At 37.2% G+C, this 23154-nt stretch overlaps 1 protein-coding gene across 1 annotated transcript in view; it reads right to left on the bottom strand.

Annotated features, from left to right (window-relative positions):
- Positions 1-865: 865 nt before the first annotated feature.
- RNF217 (ring finger protein 217) overlaps positions 866-23154 on the bottom strand; it is a 99994-nt gene continuing 77705 nt past the window's right edge. The window contains 2 exon segments of the mRNA XM_038395622.2: positions 866-12320; positions 17840-17911. Of these exon segments, the coding sequence (XP_038251550.1) occupies positions 12247-12320; positions 17840-17911 (146 nt within the window). The 3' untranslated portion in view covers positions 866-12246.

Below are 23154 nucleotides of genomic sequence, written 5' to 3'. Positions count from 1 at the left end.
TATTTATCTCTGAAGAGCAACTACCGGTACCTTTTTCTTTCCCAAGGGTTTCTTCCTGTAAACTCTCTGCACACATAATCATGATTACACTCATACGTTTTTTCCACTGAATGCATCCGATGAAGTGAGCTGTAGCTCACAAAAGCTTATGCTCAGATAAATTTGTTAGTCTCTAAGGTGCCACAAGTCCTCCTAATCATGCGTTTAGACACCTTAGGGTCAATTATTAGAGATATACAACACTTTGCATTTAGAGGTTTTAATCCATAGAAGCCAATGTGCTTTAATGAGAATAGGCATTATCATTCCATTTTTACAGAGGAGCACGAAGAGATTAAGAAATGTGCCCAAAGTCTCACAGTGACTCAGTGGCAAAACTGGGGCTAGAATGCAAGTCTCCTGACTCCCCTCTGATAGTCTGTTCATTGGATCAGACTTTATGCTTAGAGACATTCTAGAATGTGAATTAAAATCACTGAACCCTATTGATACATTTTATCATACAAAATGTAGTCAAGGCATAGTTCCTTTTTTTAACCACAAGTTTCAAACCCTGAGAAATAGGTATTCTCAGTGACGGTTAAGGGCACAGTACTGGCTAAGCCTAGTTAACACTTGAGAGTATCCTTTTCAAGATTACTGAAATTTTTGGTATCCTCATAGTTACCATGATTAGAAGAATGGGTTCTGGAGAATACTTTTTATTTTCCTGTTTCAAAAAGTTATCTAAAGTAGTGCTTCTCAAGCTCTCTGATGTGGGGGACCGGCAATTTTTTTTCCCAATGTGCGCGCAGACTGTTTGCCTAATTTGTACAGCTACAGAAGTTTAGTCCTTTGCTTGCAAAAAAGGATTCAGAAACATCAGTAGCTTTTTCCTCTCCAAAACTTTATTAGGTAGACATTACTAGATGACACTGTATGACCCTCAGCATGCAAGTAAAGAAAAACTTCACTGTGTATACCTTCATACAATCCATATCTTAACATATTCAGAACACTGTTTCCCAAGATTAGAACAGGTAAAGTGCATTCAGATTCTTTTTATAACATCCTCCAGTTTCATCTTGAAAAAATTTCCTTTTAATTCCTCATAAATAAGGGACATTAGAATATTGATGAAAGTCAAAGGGATGCATTCAAAAGCACTGAAGCACCATAAGCTTCTGACTTATGAACTTCACTCACAGGATATACACCAGATTCACTGGACACTCTTTACTGAAAATGCCTACAGTAAGTGTGATTGGATTTAGCAAAGTGGAACATTCCTATAAATGAATATTAGTGAGGTACCATTTTGAAAATAAACAGTTAAAAATTTCACTTAAATTTCAAAAGGTCCCGTCCAGCAGGATGATGCTTTTCCTTCTTTCCATGTTTTTGTACATGTGCATATACAACCTGTGTCTAAATGTTTTTGAAGAACAGGATTCATTTTAATTATTATACATTCATTAGTACAAGTTTAGTCAGCCACTCCTATGGCAGATTGTACAGAGGATGATAGAGGATAAACATTGTCTATAGGCCACCTAAAACAAAAGGCACTCAAAAAGATAGCAAAAATTATTAATTACAAAACATTGACACAAACTGAAGCAATTGTGGAGGGAGCATATTCAGTAATAGCCATTGATATAATTCTAAAATATCAGTCTGGAAGGTAGATTAGTAAAAAAAAAAAAATACTGCCTAAAATCATGTATTGAGGGTTTTGTTTTGTTTTTTGTCAAATTACTGTAGCATAGAGATGTTTAGATTAATATTCACAAATTTAGTATAGACACAATCACTCTTGCTAAAATGTTGCTTTAAATAATTTTGCTGTACAATGTAATTTTCAAATAGAAACACAAGATAAGAATTATCCTTTATCTTTCAGTATTTTAGTTGCATGGAAGGAGAGAGGAATATGCTTAGGAGGGAACAATTTGTTACACACATACTGCATATTTCTCTTATGATAGCTGAAGACTTACGATACATGGTACGATACATCTCATTCAATAGACTGTAGAGTACTTAATTCTGATAAATTTAAGATACTACAGGAATAAAGCTATTGATATGAGAGGGTATCAACAAGGGTTATGGCAATTCAATAAGTCTCACTGAAGTGAGACTCTCAGGCAAATTCCCTGTTCTTAGTAACTTCAGAATTGTAGTATGTTGAAATTAAGACATATCTGACTGAATCCTAGTGAAGTACTTGTATGTTTCTTTATAAAAAGTTGAACTTCAAAGGTGGGAATAATAATTTCTTCAAAGATTTTCCTTACTGTAATTTAAGCTAACTGCACTGGATGAAACATCTTCTAGAATTCAGAAATTTCAGTAACAGGAAAGGCTCTACAAAACAAAAGCCACACAACCTTATTTTTGGTCAAACTAGACAGAGTGTAGAAAACAGTTTATAAAGGAAGCATATTTATGACCATAGTTTCATGAAGAAATAATTTTCTAAAACAAGCATTAGTTTTCATCTAAAAATCAGTTTGCCTACAGTAATTTTCTTTTGACAATTGACATTTTATTGGTCTTTATTTTTTTTAATTTTCAACAATTCAGAAGAATCTACAAAAATTCAGAAACAGAATGTATTCCTTATTCTGACACCAGATTTGAGGAAAGAGACAAAAAAAGGGATCAGTAACTTTTTATGGTACCTATGTAACGATCTAGAATATAATGAGTAAATCCTGGCCCTCAATGAAGTCAGTGGGGGCTGGGACTTCACCCAATAGTTTGACAGAAGGCAGGAAAGAAGTTGCAATCACATCCTCCTTTTTGAGACTGAGACTCAGTATGGCATGTATCCGTTTCAAATTAACTCAAGTCTCTTCACACAGGAATAAATCTCTTTAATCCAGGATTATAACTTTTAATGTATCATCAGTAGCAGAACTAATAGGTAGGGGGCAATTGCCCCTCCCCCAGTGGCCTTTAGTTGTATGTGTGGTGGCTTTTCAAGAATATTATGTAACTGACAAAAGGAGGTGTATGACAACATTTTCAGAGGGAATAGTTTCAGGCCATCATCATGGAGGGTCAAATATTAGCTAGGATGTCTCTTCAATCATCCTTGGATGCCACAGACATTACAAGCCTGCCCCAAACTCACCCAGCAGCATCTGCTCCTGTCCCATGTGGCTGGGCCTGGTTGCACATTTCAGGAGTTGCAACATGGCACACAGGTTCAAGTGGTATGGCAACCCCATGAGCCACATCACATTTCCACTCACTCAAATTCATGATGAAACGGTGACCAGGCCAAATCTAAATGATGCTCTTATGATGTGTGTGCTAGGTTGCAATATCCAGAGTAGGGAGCTAGGCCCAGCCCTGTGGGTCAGGAGCCACCACTACCACGTGAGCGCGGGGCAGGCTTGCTTTCCAGCCCTCCCCCCGCCCCCATCCCTAAGGTCTCCTTCCTGCACTGCGCCAGGATTAGGGTTGTGGTGTCGGGATGGAGGGTGCTGCTGCAGGAGGTAGGTACTCCCTCAGCAGGGCAAAAAGGATGCGGTGGCAGAGGAGGAGTACATCCATTAGACAGGAAGTCTCCACAAATGCCCCCCCCCCCCCCCCCGGTTGGAAAAGCTGGCTCCACCATTCTCTCTCATCTAAAATTTGGCCTGAAAGGTGATGTCAAAACCCACAGTTACTTTTATTAGAAGACAAAATGAACACTGACAACACATATTTAGATGCATTTCTGGAAAAGGAGGGGGAGTGAATAGTACTTTAAAAAACAGAAAGGTTAGATTACCTTTCTTGTTCCTAAAATGTATTATGTTGAAATATCCCTGTTTCAGAAAAAAAGACTTTGGGTCTAAAGATGTCTATATATAGCAATCAACTTGTCAATATTTCCTATATGGCTCTTTTATAAAGGAAAACTCAACTGATTCAAGTAATAAGGCACTAACATAAGTTAATAAAAGCATGCTGTCAAGACACAATACTCTAAATCAAAGCTGAAAAGCAAGTGTTAATATTATACCCCCTTTTCCAATTTTTAATGGCCTTTATGTTTCTCTCTCTTTGTTGACTACCTAAGAGATGTATTAGAGTCTTATTCATGTGTGCAACTTTTCATTTTAAAATAAATTTGGAGAAACTGCTTACTTAATGAATCCGAATTCCCTCTTGCCCCAGCATTCCTATCTACTTCATATAAGGGGAGAAAGATTTGTCACTGATTTTGCTATAAGTAGGATCACCACCTATGTTCTGAACAATGCTAGGAGCAGAAGTAATATTTTTATTTTCTCACCATATATTGTACTTATGTATATCACATACAAAAAATAACCTATTTTATTTCAATGATTTAATTGCCATTGAAGATAAGAAATTTGGCCCTGAACAGTTCAAGATTGGACAAAAAAGATTTTAGGCTGTCAAATTTTGGAATTTTTTTAGAAATTTAATTTAAAATCCCAAAGGAGACATTGGGAGTTTGTTTTTAAATTTCCCATAAAAAATATAATAGGTCAGATCCTCAGCTTTTATAGATCTGCCTAGCTTCACTGAAGTCTATTGAGTTACATCCATTTATACTAGCCTAAGATCATTTTCTTTTTAGGAGCCATTGCTATTAAACTGAACAATATTATGTAATGATAACATTCTTATCATACTATAATACCAAATGTGATACTATTTATATATGCTAAACAGCATTAACGAATAGTAATACTGTACCAATATTATCTCAAGTGGTCAATTTTAAATGCAATTATTTCCTTCTTTAGCCACTTTAACTATCAGTTTGAGAGTTGAGAATATAATTAAACAATATGTGTAACAACTGGCAATAAGGTAAACATTTTATTATGAGATGGCACAAACAGAGAAATGTAAATTTACCTCCTTGTACTTGTAATTTCTGGATATGAAGCAGGAGAATGTAGATTGACATGAAAAATTCTTAACTGCAATTTCCATGAAAAAAAAAAAAAGAGACATGGCTCAAGATTGAACCTGTTTGGCTTCCCTTGGAGCTTGGATCAGATATGAGCGCATTTCTTGACTGTATCAGCAATTTACAAGCAGCAGTGTTCATATTTTAACAGCTTGTTTTGACTGTATGTTTTTTCATTTCACCTTTTTTCCTTTGTAAAATGAGACAATCATGGGATCACATTAATAACTTTATGCTGAGTTAGTGACAATAAATAAATAAAAACTGCTAACAAAATATCATTTTTGTTTCACTGTTTTCCAAGAATTTCCTAATTGCCTATGCCAGGTCTTCTGAAACATAGCTGGAAATGCAAGGGGCTGGCATGCACTGATGTTTAAAAGGGTCTTGCACAAACTTTTTGTTTTTGTTTTTTTAGTGTAAAACTGGGTATTTCTCTAATAATTTTCAAATAAATCTCTGCCATTTTGACTTTGATCCATACAACAATTTCAGATTTACTGTTCAGTTTTTCACCTGAGCCGAACAGAAAATGAAAGGTTTTCTGCTGCGCTGTACACAGTATTTTTTCCTAATAACCATTGAGAACAGGGTCTTTTAATTTTATATAATAAGACTTGCAATAATTTTTAAAGGGAAAGATGAGACATATTTAGACATCCAGTTTTACTTTTCTAAGAAACAAGCAACTGTACCTTACTTACACACTCTCATATACATCATACATTCTATAATCAAGTTCCTATTCTACCATAGGTATTGGCAAGTATTTTACTGCCATATTAAAAAGAGCATTAATGATTTTGCCTTTCACTGCTAATGTTTCCCTGCTAATGTTTTTTATAAGATGAGAATATAGATAGCTCTAAAGCCTTTACTATCACTTGGAATGACATGGAAGAAGCTGGATCAGGAAAATTACAGTCCTGTGAACAGGAAGTAATTTTGTAGTAGGTCCTGTTTTTAAGGAGTCACAATGTGTTATGGGGACAATTTTGCTTAGATCAACTCAATGGTATGAAAAATTACAAATACAGTCACACTTTAAACTTACATTCATTCTTTTTATATATTTTACTTTTTCTTGCCTCCTAACAAGCCAATTACTCCTATGTAAGTGAAGTCAAAATGTTGAATCATGACATCACTGTTTTCCATGTCAGGCTGATTTCTGAATCACAGGACTACTTCACTACAAAATATAACAAATGATGAAGCTGGGTTCTGAAAGAGTTTCCTTGATGTAAATATCTCTACTAACAATAGGCAAAATACAAAAAAAAAAAAAATAAAAAAAAATTAGCAACTCTACTGCAAATTGTATATGAGTACTCTTTTTCAAGTTTGTCCCAGTGTGAAAGTCCCTCTTAAAAACTCTGGATATCTGCAGGTTGCAGTTCCTAAAACTTACTGATATGGGTCTGCTGAATAGGGCAGACTTTAAAAAATGCCTAAATAAACACCATATACAAAGTGGTTTACCAGTATCCCAAAGAGGAAAAATGGCTACGTATTATTACAAGTCAACATTCCTTTAGCATGGAACCTTCCAGAGAAAGCAATTTGAGACCAAATCAACTGTTCTTCTACCAGAAAAAAGTCTAGCCTCGCTTCCCCACAAAAAAAAACAACCAAAGAAAATCCGGTGCTAGTGTTACTATGAAGAAACTACTAGGAGGTTTTGATAGAAAAAAGATAGGATGCCTTACAAGGATGGAGAGGAGAGCACCTTTCTGAAAAATTCTGCTCTTACAGAAGATGTAAAATCATCTGATTTTACAGTTGCTGTGCTACAGTCCTTAAACATAACTTCATGTAACTTGGTCAAAACATTGTGGGCCAAATTTACTACTGGCATACAAATATATGCATCTTCAGTGATTCCAATGGAGTTGTGCCTGCAGCAAACACCAGCAGCATATTTGGCCCACTGCAACTAAAAGGCTACTGATGAAGAAATCATGAAATTCTCTTCCAACAAAGTGCTCCTTTAGGATGCTTCCCATCAGCAAAATTCAAAGTGATCTAATATAGATTTAAGTTATAATGGCCCATGGCTCACACCCACAACTTAAAATTATACAGCCATAACCATGGCCAAGAATTATAAACGGTATAAGCTCCACTCCAGAAACAAATGCCACAAGATTTAAAAGTTCGAAGTCTGTAAAAGTAATCCATTTGGCCACTGAATTTGAACCAATTAGATACACTTGACAAGAGAAACCATTAAATTCTCTAAGAATCATTTCATCAGATGTAAGCAAAGAATTATCAGTCCACTACAAGAGACAGTTTTACTGTCCTGCACTTTTTTTTTTTTTAATGTCACATTAACTGCTATGACTCTTTGGAAAAACAGACAGCTCACTGGGCTAAACAAAATTCATAGTGGCAATGCACATACTTTCAAGTATTATTGGCAATATTCACCTCTCATTAATATTATAGAAAAATTAAAACATCATTTTTTCCAAAAGCAAGGTGAACAGATGCAATAAAAAAAACCACCATGTCATCAAGAGCTGTGCAATAAACGACTATTTATATAGTATCTCAAAAAATGAACTGTGGACAGATCCTCAGCCCTTGCTATCCTAAAGGGAGATCACAGAGGTGAACTGAAAGTGCATTTTTAATTATTTTAAAGATATGACTATACTGTGCTATAAATAAGTGATAAAAATTGGAAATGTTGTAAATATACTTTGTGATACTGAAAAGGAAATGTTATAATCAACTGGAGGACAGGATTGTGGTACAGTTATTGACTCAGTCCCACTTTTCAGTTGCGTAATTCATTGCACTCTTATTGGCTAAGGTAACAGGATTTGCACAATAACTAGTTATTTTCCAATAATACAATATGCAATTCCCTGCATAATCACCTTACAGTTACACAAATACCTCCACTATGAAAGGCCACTGCACCTAGAACTCCATAACATGCCTGTCACAAATATGGTTGTCTCAGCTTCTGGTCCCCTTCCCACCCTGTAAGCTCACCTAGTTGCACTAAACACAATTTAATTATACTAAGTGAAGGAAGAGAAGGGACTAAGCCTTCCTCAAGGGGCAAACAGCAGCATGGGAGAGAGAAATATTGGAAAAACTAGAGTTAGATTGGCAGGTGGCAGTGTTTGTTGTGAACATATGGGTGGGAAGTTCTAGGGCACTAGCCATTCAGAGCAGAGATAATCAGAGTAGTCAGTCAGAATGCAAGATTAAGAGGATACTTTTCAGTACAATATTCATAATTTCATGGGGCCCTGATAACTCTGTAATAACTATATACTGGGCTAACAACTCCTGAATTTTTGCCCTCAAATTTTATTTCACCCAGGAGGGCTACTACCTTGAAAATAAGTATCTTAAAGTTACAATTTAAGTACACAGGGCCAGATTTCCTCCTCTGATAGAACAATCTGCGAGGAGACAAAGAATGAGGAAGTCTTTGACATGTCTTGTGGATGTAGGTTGTTCCTCCTCATGTAAGAAGAACAAAGCTGGCATCGAAAATCAGAGATTCAAGAAGATCAGGAGGCCAGAGCCCTCCACACTGAAGTCCTGGACCTCTGGCCAACTTGGTTTTACTGGGACCACAGTTGGAGCCACTATGATAGGGCTTATATAGCCGGCAGCAGATGCTGGGATCTACTTTTAAGGGAGGTTTCCAATTGCAGAGAGGTGGCTGTAGAAAGGCAATTCAGGCTAAGGCTGTATTATCTTTGCACAGGAATCTCTACAGTGGGCAGCGATCATGTCCTCAACTGGCCTGCCCCTCTCCAATTACCTTGTGGAATCTCATTCTGAATATGTCTTTTGGTGTGAAAGAGCTCCTCAAATGAAAAACAACCTTTTACTGTCTACTGTGGCTACTTCCAAGTGCCTACTGCATCCGTGGGTCCAGCATACAGTAACATGAAATCTGTCTTAAGAATCATTCAAATGGGAAACAACTTAGTGTTTTAAAGGAAGTGGTTTACTGATCAACATGGAGCAGAACTGTTGTCTAGTAAAGACTTCTGTCATGTAGGTTTTATTCTATATAATTTACAAATAAAAATACTTTGTAAGAGGATGAATGAAAAACCATTTATCAATTTCCCAATCATAGTAGCTAAATAAATTCTATTCCAGAAATTTTGGTATAATTTATGTGTATCAGAAATAATTTAGAAAATATTGACTTTTACTTTCAAATCAAATATTAAGTTTATTTTCCAGAAAATAAAAAGACTGTTTAGAAGTCAAAATTTTATCAACAAAATAGTTAAACTTAAAAGTATTCACATTTGAATAGTTGTCAATTTATGTGATGACATATTTAAACTAGAATATATAACAGTCTTTTTTTTAATATAGTGTTCAAATTTTTAAGATATTTTTTGTTTAAGAAGAGTGAAGAAGTGAACTACAAAGTAGGCAAGCAATCCAGGACTGAATCTCTCTCCTCTCATAGAAGAAAGCACTATCAATTGTTCTTATCATTCTTTTGGAGAGAGAGCATACAAAAGATAAGCATACTCTCTCATCTTTATAAATTCATTAGGTTAAACTTGGCTAATTTTGTTTTATGTACAAACAAAATGGAAAAATCATTTCCATTTGATTTTGTCTATCTTGATTAAATTAATGCCCTAGATGACACAGTACTGTAGGAATTGAGAGATGTTACTTTGTATTTTTTTAACCTTAATGGCATGCTTTTTGTGTTCACAAATATTTTTTTGATTATAATAAGTGACTAGATCTATTACCCTACCCACACTGATGGCACTAATGTGGAAATGCATGCTATTCATTCCATTCTCTTATCTTAAGATCTTACTTGCATTCCCATAAGAAAATCTGAAGTTATTAACTCAAACCTCCCATACTGAAAAAGCTACAAAAATAGGTTACACATTGTAAGAATATTTCAAACATTTATAAAGGACCAGGAATAATAACTGAATCATTCCACTGTGTAACCAGTTACAGAAAATCTCAAGTACTAAGATATTCTTAAATGAAATAGTTGATTTGACACTGTTTTATAGACTGCACTGCAAACACCAAAATTCTCTATACATCTCTAAGGTCTGGAACTTTTCTAAATAATACAAAAGTATCCCCAGAAAGTTATTTGACTTTTAAAAGAAAGGAATAAAAATCCCTGAGTAATCCAAAGACAACTGATATGTATGACCTCAGAAAACAGACTCTCTTAAAACAGACTAGTTTCAAGGCAGCTGACAACTTTCAGGTACAACCAAAATAAGGGACAGATGTGTCATGGCAGATACGGTTTTAAAGTTACATAATATATGTATTTTAATTAGAAATACTATACTTTGAAATTAGGTAATTGCCTCAGTTTTTAATATAAAACTCTTAGAAAAGGTCCTATTTCCACAATCATTGCAGGGTCAGCATACCTTTAAACTGAAATGGAAGATGAACTGAGAGGTGCTGTTGGAACTATCGTGGCTACTATTATATACTTGTACACAGTGTTTTGGTAAGAAAAAAAAAAGCAAGCTGGCTAAAGCCTGTAAATAAGCAAACACTAGCCAACTATGGTAAGCTGACATTTGGGTTGCCAAGTAAACAAAATCTACTACAATGTCTTCCACTGAGGCTTTGAAGTTGAAGTACACTCTACTGTTGGGGTAAACATGGATCACTAAATTGCTACTGCTATATTCAGGTTTCAGTTGATTTTTTTTTTTAAGGATATCAGTGAAAAATATATACTCGCAAAATTGTATGCTGTAATTGGATGCAATTTACAATACCTACAAGCTTTGAAGGAGACTAAATAAAACCACAGCATATACAAAAAACTGGTTAGATGTGGTCAGTTAATATGGCCATTTTAAGCAATTTTATTCCTTTTGTTTCTTAAAGGTCAACTGACACTTTATGGAAAAAACTGATATTTTTATTTCCTCCTCCTCCTTTAATGTTTTGATATTCTAGTTACAAACATTTTCATTTCTTCTTCTTCCTCACATTTTTTAAAAAAACCTTTAGTGATATTTGCATGATAGCAAGATAGTGGGATTTTTTTTGTTTTTTATTTCTAGTAATTTATTCCTAACCTTTAATTAAATTGTTCTGATTGCAATGGACTATGAAAAAGAAGTCAGTCAGAATAATATGATTTTAAGTTAGGAATAAACAGCAGGACTAGTCGAGCTCTTCAAACAAAGGTACTGTTGTCACAGTACACTATCAAAACCAAGGAAGAGAAAACAAATTATGGAATACTAGTAGGATTGTTTCTAATTGCTTGCCTCCACGCTCTGCCTGCCCCACCCATGAGACATTGGGTCTTTTAGGAAGTGAGCAGTCTATTTAATAACTTAAACGTGCTGTTTGGGTAAATAATATTTCATAGATTGAATTTTCATATTGTAGCTTGTTTGTAGTGTATGTGCCAACATACAACTGAAGATACTAGTTCTAGCTCCACCATGAAAACAGACTTTCCCACCCATTTCCCATCTCACTCTCAGTGAGTGCCTGAAGACAGAAGGGCCAGTAATATTTGTTTCATTAGCTAAGACAGACATTTCTTTTTTGCTGGGAGGGGCTAAAATGCTGTACTGTCCTACAGAATTAGTTTCCCCAAAATCATTGCTTATATTCCTAACGTAATTTAAATACTACAACAAATATCATTGACTTGGTTCCAATAATTTTACTCCTTACTTCCCTCTGAGGCACCGATATTTTGGCTGTGGCGACCCCCTGCCACATAGGTGATTAAACTCCCTAATCCGCTGGTAAAATCGGCAGACAATATAACCAGCCATCGTCTTCCAGCATCTGATTTTACATATTGGTATGTTAGACAGAACACTGTGTGATGAAAAATACTTACAGAATTAGACTCTAAAACCAGGCTAGGCTATTCAGTGTACACTAAAAGTCCAAACACCTCTAGGCATTTCCTCTGAAAGGCCTATACAGAAGCTAAATGGAAAACATGTTACCAATTAAATGCTTTCTTCACAGGACAATCAATGGAGTTGTGGCTATAATACAGACTTTGATTGTCTACGAAAGAAACTTAGACCTAAACCTTTAAAAATAAAGTAAAAAACAAAGTTAAAAAGCAGCAGTTAGGGGGCCCATCTTGTTTGGAGTGCACCAGAGTAGGAGGCATTCTGGTCAGCAGTAGTATACTGTCTGGAGGGAATATTGCAGAAAGTTCCCATTCTTTTTCCAGGACTGTGGCTTCAAAGCTGTTAACCGGTACTATATTGCTCTCTCGCACAATTTTTGCGTAGCCCTTACATGACCAGCTCAGTTCAGGTGAGTAAGGTCCATTCTTACCAGGGCATACCTGTCCGTGACCTTTTCCTCTGCTTTTTACAAAGGCAATAGATAGGAAACACAAATAAACCTGCCAAAAAAGAACACACAAAATTAAAAGAAAATAGTATCTAGTTATGAAATACTAAATTGTAATTCTCTTGTACTAAATTGTAATTCACAATTCTCTTGTGCGCATCTACTGAAACACACACACACACACCACCCAGTATCCAGATATTGCTCCACAAATTCCTGTGAAACTTTAAATGGTTAAGACATTTAGACTAGCACAGAAAACACTGAACTGCAATCATCTCTGTTTGGTAACTACACTAACATTGCTCTATCTTTCATTAATTTTGGGTTTAAAACTTATATTATATTTCGGAAATTGCATAGTTTAAACTCTCAATACATCAAATGGCATAAATAGTACAGCACTGGCAATCTTAACTCCACATTAAAGTTTTTTGCTGTGAAATTATAAATTATCAGGAAGCTTTCCAAAATACTTTCAGATTTATTCAAAGAAACCTTAACCCTCTGATTTTATCTGGCATAAAGATCCTGTGGGTATAAAAGAAGGATGCCATTCAATTTATGGTTTACTTTTAATTTACTTGCTAACTACTGGCTTTATGATAATGCAGTGTTTATTTTGCAACTTACACGATACAATTCCTGCTAATGTCCCTATCTCTCAGGAACAAAAATAAATGTCTATTCCATAGTGTCTATGACATGAGAATTCCATCATAGATTTAAAGAGAATATTTTAAACTTACACACTTTCAAATTCACATCTAAGTTAATAAATCAGTTTTCATACAAATGCAAATCTAAAAACTCTGATACTAAATTACACTCATTGTTACCTACTTTCAGTTCAATTTTCTTTTCTATTTGCTCACTTTCCAGAATCCCAATTTCTGACTATAGAAAACCTTTCATGAGTGATATAACCTGAACTACCATGTAACATAAAAGTAATGTCTTGGGCCACAAGGATATTGTGATTTATGTTATACTAAGTGGTTGTATGCAGTGTTGCTATAGCTATGTTGGTCCCAGGATATTAGAGAGACAAGTTGTGTGAAGTAATATCTTATTGGACCAACTTCTCTTGGTGAGAGAGAAGCTTTTGAGCTCATAAGAACATAAGAATGGCCATACTGGGTCAGACCAAAGGTCCATCAAGCCCAGTATCTTGTCTACTGACAGTGGCCAATGCCAGCTGCCCCAGAGGGAGTGAACCTAACAGGTAATGATCAAGTGATCTCTCCCCTGCCATCCATCTACACCCTCTGACAAACAGAGGCTAGGGACACCATTCCTTACCCATCCTGGCTAATAGCCATTAATGGACTTAACCTCCATGAATTTATCCAGTTCTCTTTTAACTCTGTTATAGTCCTAGCCTTCACAATATCCTCAGGCAAGGAGTTCCACAGGTTGACTGTGCACTAAGTGAAGAACTTCCTTTTATTTGTTTTAAACCTGCTACTCATTAATTTCATTTGGTGGCCCTAGTTCTTATATTATGGGAACAAGTAAATAACTTTTCCTTACTCACGTTCTCTACACCACTCAGGATTTTATATACCACTATCATATCCCCCCTTAGTATCCTCTTTTCCAAGCTGAAAAGTCCTAGCCTCTTTAATCTCTCCTCATATGGGACCCGTTCCAAACCCCTAATCATTTTAGTTGCCCTTTTCTGAACCTTTTCTAATGCCAGTATATCTTTTTTGAGATGAGGGGACCACATCTGTACGCAGTATTCAAGATGTGGGCGTATCATGGATTTATATACGGGCAGTAAGATATTCTCCATCTTATTCTCTATCCCTTTTTTAATGATTCCTAACATCCCGTTTGCTTTTTTGACTGCTGCTGCACACTGCGTGGACGTCTTTGGAGAACTATCCACGATGACTCCAAAATCTTTCTCCTGATTAGTTGTAGCTAAATTAGCCCCCCATCATATTGTATGTATGGTTGGGGTTATTTTTTTCCAATGTGCATTACTTTACATTTATCCACATTAAATTTCATTTGCCATTTTGTTGCCCAATTACTTAGTTTTGTGAGATCTTTTTGAAGTTCTTCACAGTCTGCTTTGGTCTTGACTATCTTGAGCAGTTTAGTATCATCTGCAAACTTTGCCACCTCGCTGTTTACCCCTTTCTCCAGATCATTTATGAATAGGTTGAATAGGATTGGTCCTAGGACTGACCATTGGGGAACACTACTAGTTACCCCTCTCCATTCTGAAAATTTACCATTTATTCCTACCCTTTGTTCCCTGTCTTTTAACCAGTTCTCAATTCATGAAAGGATCTTCCCTTTTATCCCATGACAACTTAATTTACAGAAGAGCCTTGGTGAGGGACCTTGTCAAAGGCTTTCTGGAAATCTAAGTACACTATGTCCACTGGATCCCCCTTGTCCACATGTTTGTTCACCCTCTCAAAGAACTCTAATAGATTAGTAAGACATGATCTGCCTTTACCGAAACCATGTTGACTTTTGCGCATCGATTTATGTTCTTCTATGTGTCTGACAATTTTATTCTTTACTAATGTTTCAACTAATTTTCCCGGTACTGATGTTAGACTTACTCTTCTGTAATTGCCAGGATCACCTCTAGAGCCCTTCTTAAATATTGGCATTACATTAGCTATTTTCCAGTCATTAGGTACAGTAGCTGATTTAAAAGGACAGGTTACAAACTATAGTTAATAGGTCCGCAATTTCACATTTGAGTTCTTTCAGAACTCTTGGGTGGAATGCCATCTGGTCCCGGTGACTTGCACTGTTAAGTTTCTCAATTAATTCCAAAACCTCCTCTAATATCACTTCAATCTGTGACAATTCCTCAGATTTGTCACCTACAAAAGACGGCTCAGGTTTGGGAATCTCCCTAACATCCTCAGCCGTGAGGGCTGAAGCAAAGAATTCATTTAGTTTCTCCACGATGACTTTATTGTCTTTTGTATCTAGATCATCCAAGGACCTCACTGGTTGTTTAGCAGGCTTTCTGCTTCAGATGTACTTAACAAATATTTTGTTATTACCTTTTGAGTTTTTGGCTAGCTGTTCTTCAAACTCCTTTTTGGCTTTTCTTATTACATTTTTACATTTAATTTAGCAGTGTTTATGCTCTTTTCTATTTACCTCACTAGGATTTACATCACTAGAACTCCACAGAGTTCTTCTTCAGGTCTAGGAAAGGTACTCCAAGCATCACAGCTAAATACAATGTGCTTTGCATAGATATCAGACTGTTTGTATTGACATAGTAAAAAAATCAATTAGTTTTTACCCTCTGCTTACAGCTGTTTTTTACCCCTGGTCCCTGTCTTTTTTTGATAGAATGTAGATTTCAAGTTTCAGAGTAGCAGCCGTGTTAGTCTGTATCTGCAAAAAGAACAGGAGTACTTGTGGCACCTTAGAGACTAACAAATTTATTTGAGGATAAGCTTTTGTTGGCTACAGCTCACTCCATCGGATGCATACCTCCGATGAAGTGGGCTCTAGCCCACGAAAGCTTATGCTTAAATAAATTTGTTAGTCTCTAAGGTGCCACAAGTACTCCTGTTCTTTTTGTAGATTTCAAGTATTACATGTCTTCCTCTATTAGTAACTTCACTTTCCTGAACATTAGGTGGAGTGGTATTTTAACAAAAAACTTATCTATTTTAAACTTAATTAACTAGGAAGCAAATCCTCAGTATAATATTTTCATTTTCTCTAGTGAAAAAGTATGGTCTCTGGATCACCAGCTGTCTGCATCAAGACACAATGAGTGTACGAAACATCTGCAGTTCACTGGCTTTCCAGTAACACTATTAACTTGAAAAGTGGAAGAGAAACAGCAACACCTTTCAGCAAAATGAGGGCAATAGTCTCTTCTGTCTTCAAAGGGATGTGGCTTAGTTCATTAATATTTATAAAACACTTTGAAATGATCAGAGAGAAGGTGCTACAGAAATACAAATATTTTGTGGAGTGATTTTCATTCATGCCTTGTCTAGACTAGGATTTAAAGGTGTGGTGTTTGCCCGTGTTATCCAACATGTTCTAACACATTGATATTTTGCCTTAAAACATGCTAAATTGGTCAACTTAAAGACCAGGTTCCTCTCTAGGCTTTAATTCAACCAGTTTAGTATGTGTTGAAGGCAGCATGTCTTATCTTCACATCAGCAAACGTGTGCTAATATTACACCTTTGATCCTAGCCTAAGCAAGACTTGAGTTTATCTTAAAGCCTTTCTGTAAAAAGCAAGCTGTTTAATAAACCTGATTGTGTTTTTTAAGTGAAAAAGAACAGTTTGTTAGAAGTACTTTTCAATCCAAATCGAAAGAGTAGTCCATACACTTTGTCCATATAGGCTGATTAGAAAATATGTGCTTTTCAGAGACTGCTGCTCTATCATACCAAAAAGAAAACCTACTGAAGTAATTACTCCTAGCTCAGTATTTACCAAAATGAACTGTCAAAATAAAGATGGTGAAATTACTGGTGTAGAGTGGTTTACAACTTCGCTATTAAGATTACTTTTACAGCTGTGTTGGTACCAGACGTTGCTATAATTACTTCAATTTCAGAGATTAACTATTTATAATCAACATGTCTTTTCTAAACCCCATACACATTACTCTGCAGGATCATCTCAGTGATCTGATCATAGCTAAGGCCTTAGAAGTTTTGCCATTATAGCTATACCAGTATATAGCTATACAAACCCCTCTTAGTGCAGAAAAAGTGGTTTCACCAGTATAGCTTGGTGAGCAAAATAAGCTTTACAGGCAAAAGCACTTTTATGTCAGTATAAATGCATTGACACTAGGGCTTTTGCCAGCATAGAAATGTCACAAAAAAAGTTAAAACAAAAACACCAAGCACCAAAGCACTTCTAGTGTAGGCATGGCCACAGTTACACCAGCCTTATACCAGTATATAGCTTATTTTGCTTTCTGACCCAGGATTAAGATGTATTGGTATAAGCACTTTCATACTGGTATAACTACATCCACACTAAAGGAGCTTTTGTTACTGTAACTATACTGATATACTTCAGGTGGCAAAATGTTCTAGTGTAGACAAGCCCTAAGTATTGACTTCTAAGGTGCCACGGGTACTCCTTTTCTTTTTGAAAATAATTTGTTCTTTTTAAATAGCTGGGAGACATCAATCCTGCACAGGAAAAAATAATTATAATGCATTGAGATTCTCATATAGAAATCATTATTAAGATGCAAAGTGCTTTACAAACATCAGTCACAAAAAACACCCCTGTGAGATATGTATGTATGTATGTATGTATGTATGTATGTATTTGTGCCTCCATTTATCCATCTCTAAAAATGGCATTACTATGAGACTGAATGAATTGCTCAAGGTCACATGTCATGTCAGTGGCAAAATCAGGATTAGAACCCCGATCAGCAGCTTCTGATTCCCAGTTTTGTGTTAACCCTTCGACACGATCACTAAGTTTCAACTGAATTATACTATCAGATTCGGGATATACTAACTACTTAGACTTAGAAATTCCTTTTTTTAGCAGAACAGTCATTATTATGCTGCATGAGTTCTTACCAATTACAACAGCTATAGCTCCCAGTGCCAGTCCCAATACCAGTATTAAGGGTGCAATGAATAATTTTCCAGCTGAAAAACAAAAATAATTAAAAAATTTAAATTATTTATTTTACTTCATTATCATCCTGGCTACCCACAAATACTTGAAATAATCTAACCTCGTACATACTTCTGAAATAAAACTAATTTTTGAAGTTTTACTGGAGTTCCCCTTTGTAATGATATCCTTCAACTCCAGTGAGAGGCCATTAGTGATAAGCCAATCTTCTGATCTTCCTGCACTGTAACCACTCACACGCCACAATCTACCTTTGTGTATCTCAGCTTTCACAGTGCATCTATTACTAGTTCTAATTTTAGGACATTTCAGGATTAAGAGCAGAACGATGGGCATACACACTCAGTACTTTTGGTATCCCCTCGGGAGGCTCTAGGAGTCCTATTATATCCACCCCACTACCATCCCTAGGAAGATGCCCCACCAAAGCATCCATCATTCTGGGGATCTATGGAGTTAGGCCCAGATCCAAAAACAGGATCTCAGTTCACAGTCAGTAGCAGCAGCTCAAAGAGACGTTACCAACTGATAGCTAGCTAATTTAGGGTCTGATCCTTTGCCCTTTGAAGGCAATGGTAGTGCTCCCATTGACTTCCATGATGCAGGGCCAATCCCTAAGAGCATCTAATCCTGTTTCCAATCAATACCTAAAAGAAATGGTGTGGCTCTCCCAGGACTGGGTTAGAAGAGTTGTGCTGAGTAGATGCCATAGAAGCATAGAAGTTACACTGTATGGGTTGTTCTTTTTAGGTTTGTATTTTTTAGTTTACAGCTGATGAACTGCATGAAAGGACTGAGCAGCCAAAAACTTGCCAAACTGATATCAATTTGGATTAAACTAGAACCCATGCAATACCACTACTTTGTCTTGCTGACACAGACTGAACTCTTGAAACAGGGATAGTTTCTTTCCATGTGTTTGTATAGCATGTAGGACAAAGGGGCTCTGGTCTCAGCTGTTTGAAAATGCAAAGTGGGAAGTAAATGCCAAGTATTTTATTGTTACTAGTGGTCCAGTAGTTCAAATGGAGATGTAAATTTCAATAAATTAGGTTGTGCCTTAAGAGATTACCTTTGGAAGGGGAGGAAAATTAAACATAGATACCTCAGAAATACAGATTGACTTGAATTAGGTTTTAGGGAATGATTTCATAATTCAAGAGAACAATGATGTAAGCTTCTCCAGAACCAGAGCCACTAATTTGAGCAGTTTGAAGGGAAAACAAGATGTTTCACAAACATTTACAACAGTAACTGAACTGGTCCTTTTCACACTTCTGTATAATTCAAAAGGCCTTAAAAACAGAGTGTGTTGAGCGGGAGAGAAGGGTTCTGAAAGTATGATTAATTATTCAAACAAAAGACCTGGAAAAGTTTATTCTTTGAATTACTATAAAACCTAGATGCCTACCCATGGATCAGGATGCCATTGTGCTAGATGCTGTAAAAAGAACAAGACAACAGTCTCTGCCCCAAATAACTTGCAATCTAACACAAGAGACAGCAGATGGATGCAAATAGACAAGTGGGGACCACAAGGAAATAAGGCAATCAAGGAAAAGCATATAGATGAAAACCATATAGATGAAAACCATCAATTTTTACTATTTCAGTACATTTTTAAAAAATAAAAATATTTAAAGTATTTGAAGCTATGACAAGCTATACTCAGGCCTAAACCTATGAAATCTATTAAAATAATTACATTTAAAAATACACAAGCAGTACATGTTTGCTACTGAAGTTTTAAAGAATGTCAAACCACTGAACTGTTAGAACTTGGAAATCACTGGCTAAGCACCTGAAATCAGAGTTTGTTGTAGCGCTAAACCAGAAGTAGCCTCTTCTGCAGGTGCAGAGAGAACATTTTCTTCATTTCAGTTCAATCAACTAGTTCATTCAAAGGTGAGAAACCAGTTGGGAGTTGAAAAAAGTAGGAAAGCTTTTTTCCAATTCCAATCTATGAATAAAAACTAGCTGTGAGAGGATGAGATCTAATAGTGCTAAAATCTTGAAGGACAGTAACCAGAAACAATCAGGATCATGATACAGTCAATCACTATTACAGGAAACATTAAATGCTGATTTCAGAGTAGCAGCCATGTTAGTCTGTATTTGCAAAAAGAAAAGGAGTACTTGTGGCACCTTAGAAACTAACAAATTTATTAGAGCATAAGCTTTCATGAGCTACAGCTCACTTCATCAGATGCATTTGGTGGAAAAAACAGAGTGGAGATTGATATACACATACAGAGAACATGAAACAATGGGTTTATCATACACACTGTAAGGAGAGTTTTCAGAGTAGCAGCCGTGTTAGTCTGTATTCACAAAAAGAAAAGGAGTACTTGTGGCACCTTAGAGACTAACAAATTTATTAGAGCATAAGTTTTCGTGAGCTACAGCTCACTTCATCGGATGCATTTCTGCTGGTGATGGCTTATCTTAAGTGATCACTCTCCTTAAAGTGTGTATGATAAACCCATTGTTTCATCTTCTCTGTGTGTGTATATAAATCTCCCCTCTGTTTTTTCCACCAAATGCATCCGATGAAGTGAGCTGTAGCTCACAAAAGCTTATGCTCTAATAAATTTGTTAGTCTCTAAGGTGCCACAAGTACTCCTTTTCTTTGTAAGGAGAGTGATCACTTAAGATAAGCCATCACCAGCAGCGGGGGAGGGAGGGGAAGTAGGAAAACCTTTCATGGTGACAAGCAAGGTAGGCTATTTCCAGCAGTTAACAAGAATATCTGAGGAACAGTGGGGGGTGCGGTGCGGGGGAGAAATAACATGGGGAAATAGTTTTACTTTGTGTAATGACTCATCCATTCCCAGTCTCTATTCAAGCCTAAGTTAATTGTATCCAGTTAGCAAATTAATTCCAATTCAGCAGTCTCTCGTTGGAGTCTGTTTTTGAAGCTTTTTTGCTGAAGGATAGCCACTCTTACGTCTGTAATCGAGTGACCAGAGAGATTGAAGTGTTCTCCAACTGGTTTTTGAATGTTATAATTCTTGACGTCTGATTTGTGTCCATTCATTCTTTTACGTACAGACTGTCCAGTTTGACCAATGTACATGGCAGAGGGGCACTGCTGGCACATGATGGCATATATCACATTGGTAGATGCGCAGGTGAACGAGCCTCTGATAGTGTGGCTGATGTGATTAGGCCCTATGATGGTGTCCCCTGAATAGATGTGTGGACAGAGTTGGCAACGGGCTTTGTTGCAAGGATAGGTTCCTGGGTTAGTGGTTCTGTTCTGTGGTGTGTGGTTGCTGGTGAGTATTTGCTTCAGATTGGGGGGCTGTCTGTAAGCAAGGACTGGCCTGTCTCCCAAGATCTGTGAGAGTGATGGGTCGTCCTTCAGGATAGGTTGTAGATCTTTGATGATGCGTTGGAGAGGTTTTAGTTGGGGGCTGAAGGTCATGGCTAGTGGTGTTCTGTTATCTTCTTTGTTGGGCCTGTCCTGTAGTAGGTCACTTCTGGGTACTCTTCTGGCTCTGTCAATCGGTTTCTTCACTTCAGCAGGTGGGTGTTGTAGGAATGCATGATAGAGATCTTGTAGGTGTTTGTCTCTGTCTGAGGGGTTGGAGCAAATGGGGTTATATCATAGAGCTTGGCTGTAGACAATGGATCGTGTGGTATGATCTGGATGAAAGCTAGAGGCATGTAGGTAGGAATAGCGGTCAGTAGGTTTCCGATATAGGGTGGTGTTTATGTGACCATCACTTATTAGCACCGTAGTGTCCATGAAGTGGATCTCTTGTGTGGACTGGTCCAGGCTGAGGTTGATGGTGGGATGGAAATTGTTGAAATCGTGGTGGAATTCCTCAAGGGCTTCTTTTCCATGGGTCCAGATGATGAAGATGTCATCAATGTAGCGCAAGTAGAGTAGGGGCATTAGGGGACAAGAGCTGAGGAAGCGTTGTTCTAAGTCAGCCATAAAAATGTTGGCATACTGTGGGGCCATGCGGGTACCCATCGCAGTGCCGCTGATTTGAAGGTATACATTGTCCCCAAATGTGAAATAGTTATGGGTGAGGACAAAGTCACAAAGTTCAGCCACCAGGTTAGCCGTGACAGTATCAGGGATACTGTTCCTGATGGCTTGTAGTCCATCTTTGTGTGGAATGTTGGTGTAGAGGGCTTCTACAACCATAGTGGCTAGGATGGTGCTTTTAGGTAGATCGCCAATGGACTGTAGTTTCCTCAGGAAGTCAGTGGTGTCTCGAAGATAGCTGGGAGTGCTGGTAAAGTAGGGCCTGAGGAGGGAGTCTACATAGCCAGACAATCCTGCTGCTAAGGTGCCAATGCCTGAGATGATGGGGGCGTCCAGGATTTCCAGGTTTATGGATTTTGGGTAGCAGATAGAATACCCCAGGTCGGGGTTCCAGGGGTGTGTCTGTGCGGATTTTTTCTTGTGCTTTTTCAGGGAGTTTCTTGAGCAAATGCTGTAGTTTCTTTTGGTAACTCTCAGTGGGATCAGAGGGTAATGGCTTGTAGAAAGTGGTGTTGGAGAGCTGCCTAGTAGCCTCTTGTTCATACTCCGACCTATTCATGATGACGACAGCACCTCCTTTGTCAGCCTTTTTGATTATGATGTCAGAGTTGTTTCTGAGGCTGTGGATGGCATTGTGTTCTTCATGGCTGAGGTTATGGGGCAAGTGATGCTGCTTTTCCACAATTTCAGCTCGTGCACGTCGGTGGAAGCACTCTATGTAGAAGTCCAGGCTGCTGTTTTGACCTTCAGGAGGAGTCCACCCAGAATCCTTCTTTTTGTAGTGTTGGTAGGAAGGTCTCTGTGGGTTAATATGTTAGTCAGAGGTGTGTTGGAAATATTCCTTGAGTCGGAGACGTCGAAAATAGGATTCTAGGTCACCACAGAACTGTATCATGTTTGTGGGGGTGGAGGGGCAAAAAGAGAGGCCCCGAGATAGGACAGATTCTTCTGCTGGGCTAAGAGTATAGTTGGATAGATTAACAATATTGCTGGGTGGGTTACGGGAACCACTGTTGTGGCCCCTTGTGGCATGTAGTAGTTTAGATAGCTTAGTATCCTTTTTCTTTTGTACAGAAGCAAAGTGTGTGTTGTAAATGGTTTGTCTAGTTTTTGTAAAGTCCAGCCACGAGGAAGTTTGTGTGGAAGGTTGGTTCTTTATGAGACTATCCAGTTTTGAGAGCTCATTCTTAATCTTTCCCTGTTTGCTGTAGAGGATAAAACAGACTCCAAGGAGAGACTGCTGAATTGGAATTA

Source organism: Dermochelys coriacea, chromosome 3 (assembly GCF_009764565.3).
Source record: "Dermochelys coriacea isolate rDerCor1 chromosome 3, rDerCor1.pri.v4, whole genome shotgun sequence".
Lineage (NCBI taxonomy): Eukaryota > Metazoa > Chordata > Testudines > Dermochelyidae > Dermochelys > Dermochelys coriacea.
The sequence above is the reverse complement of the archived record's forward strand: the minus strand, read 5'-3'. Positions and strand labels throughout refer to the sequence as shown.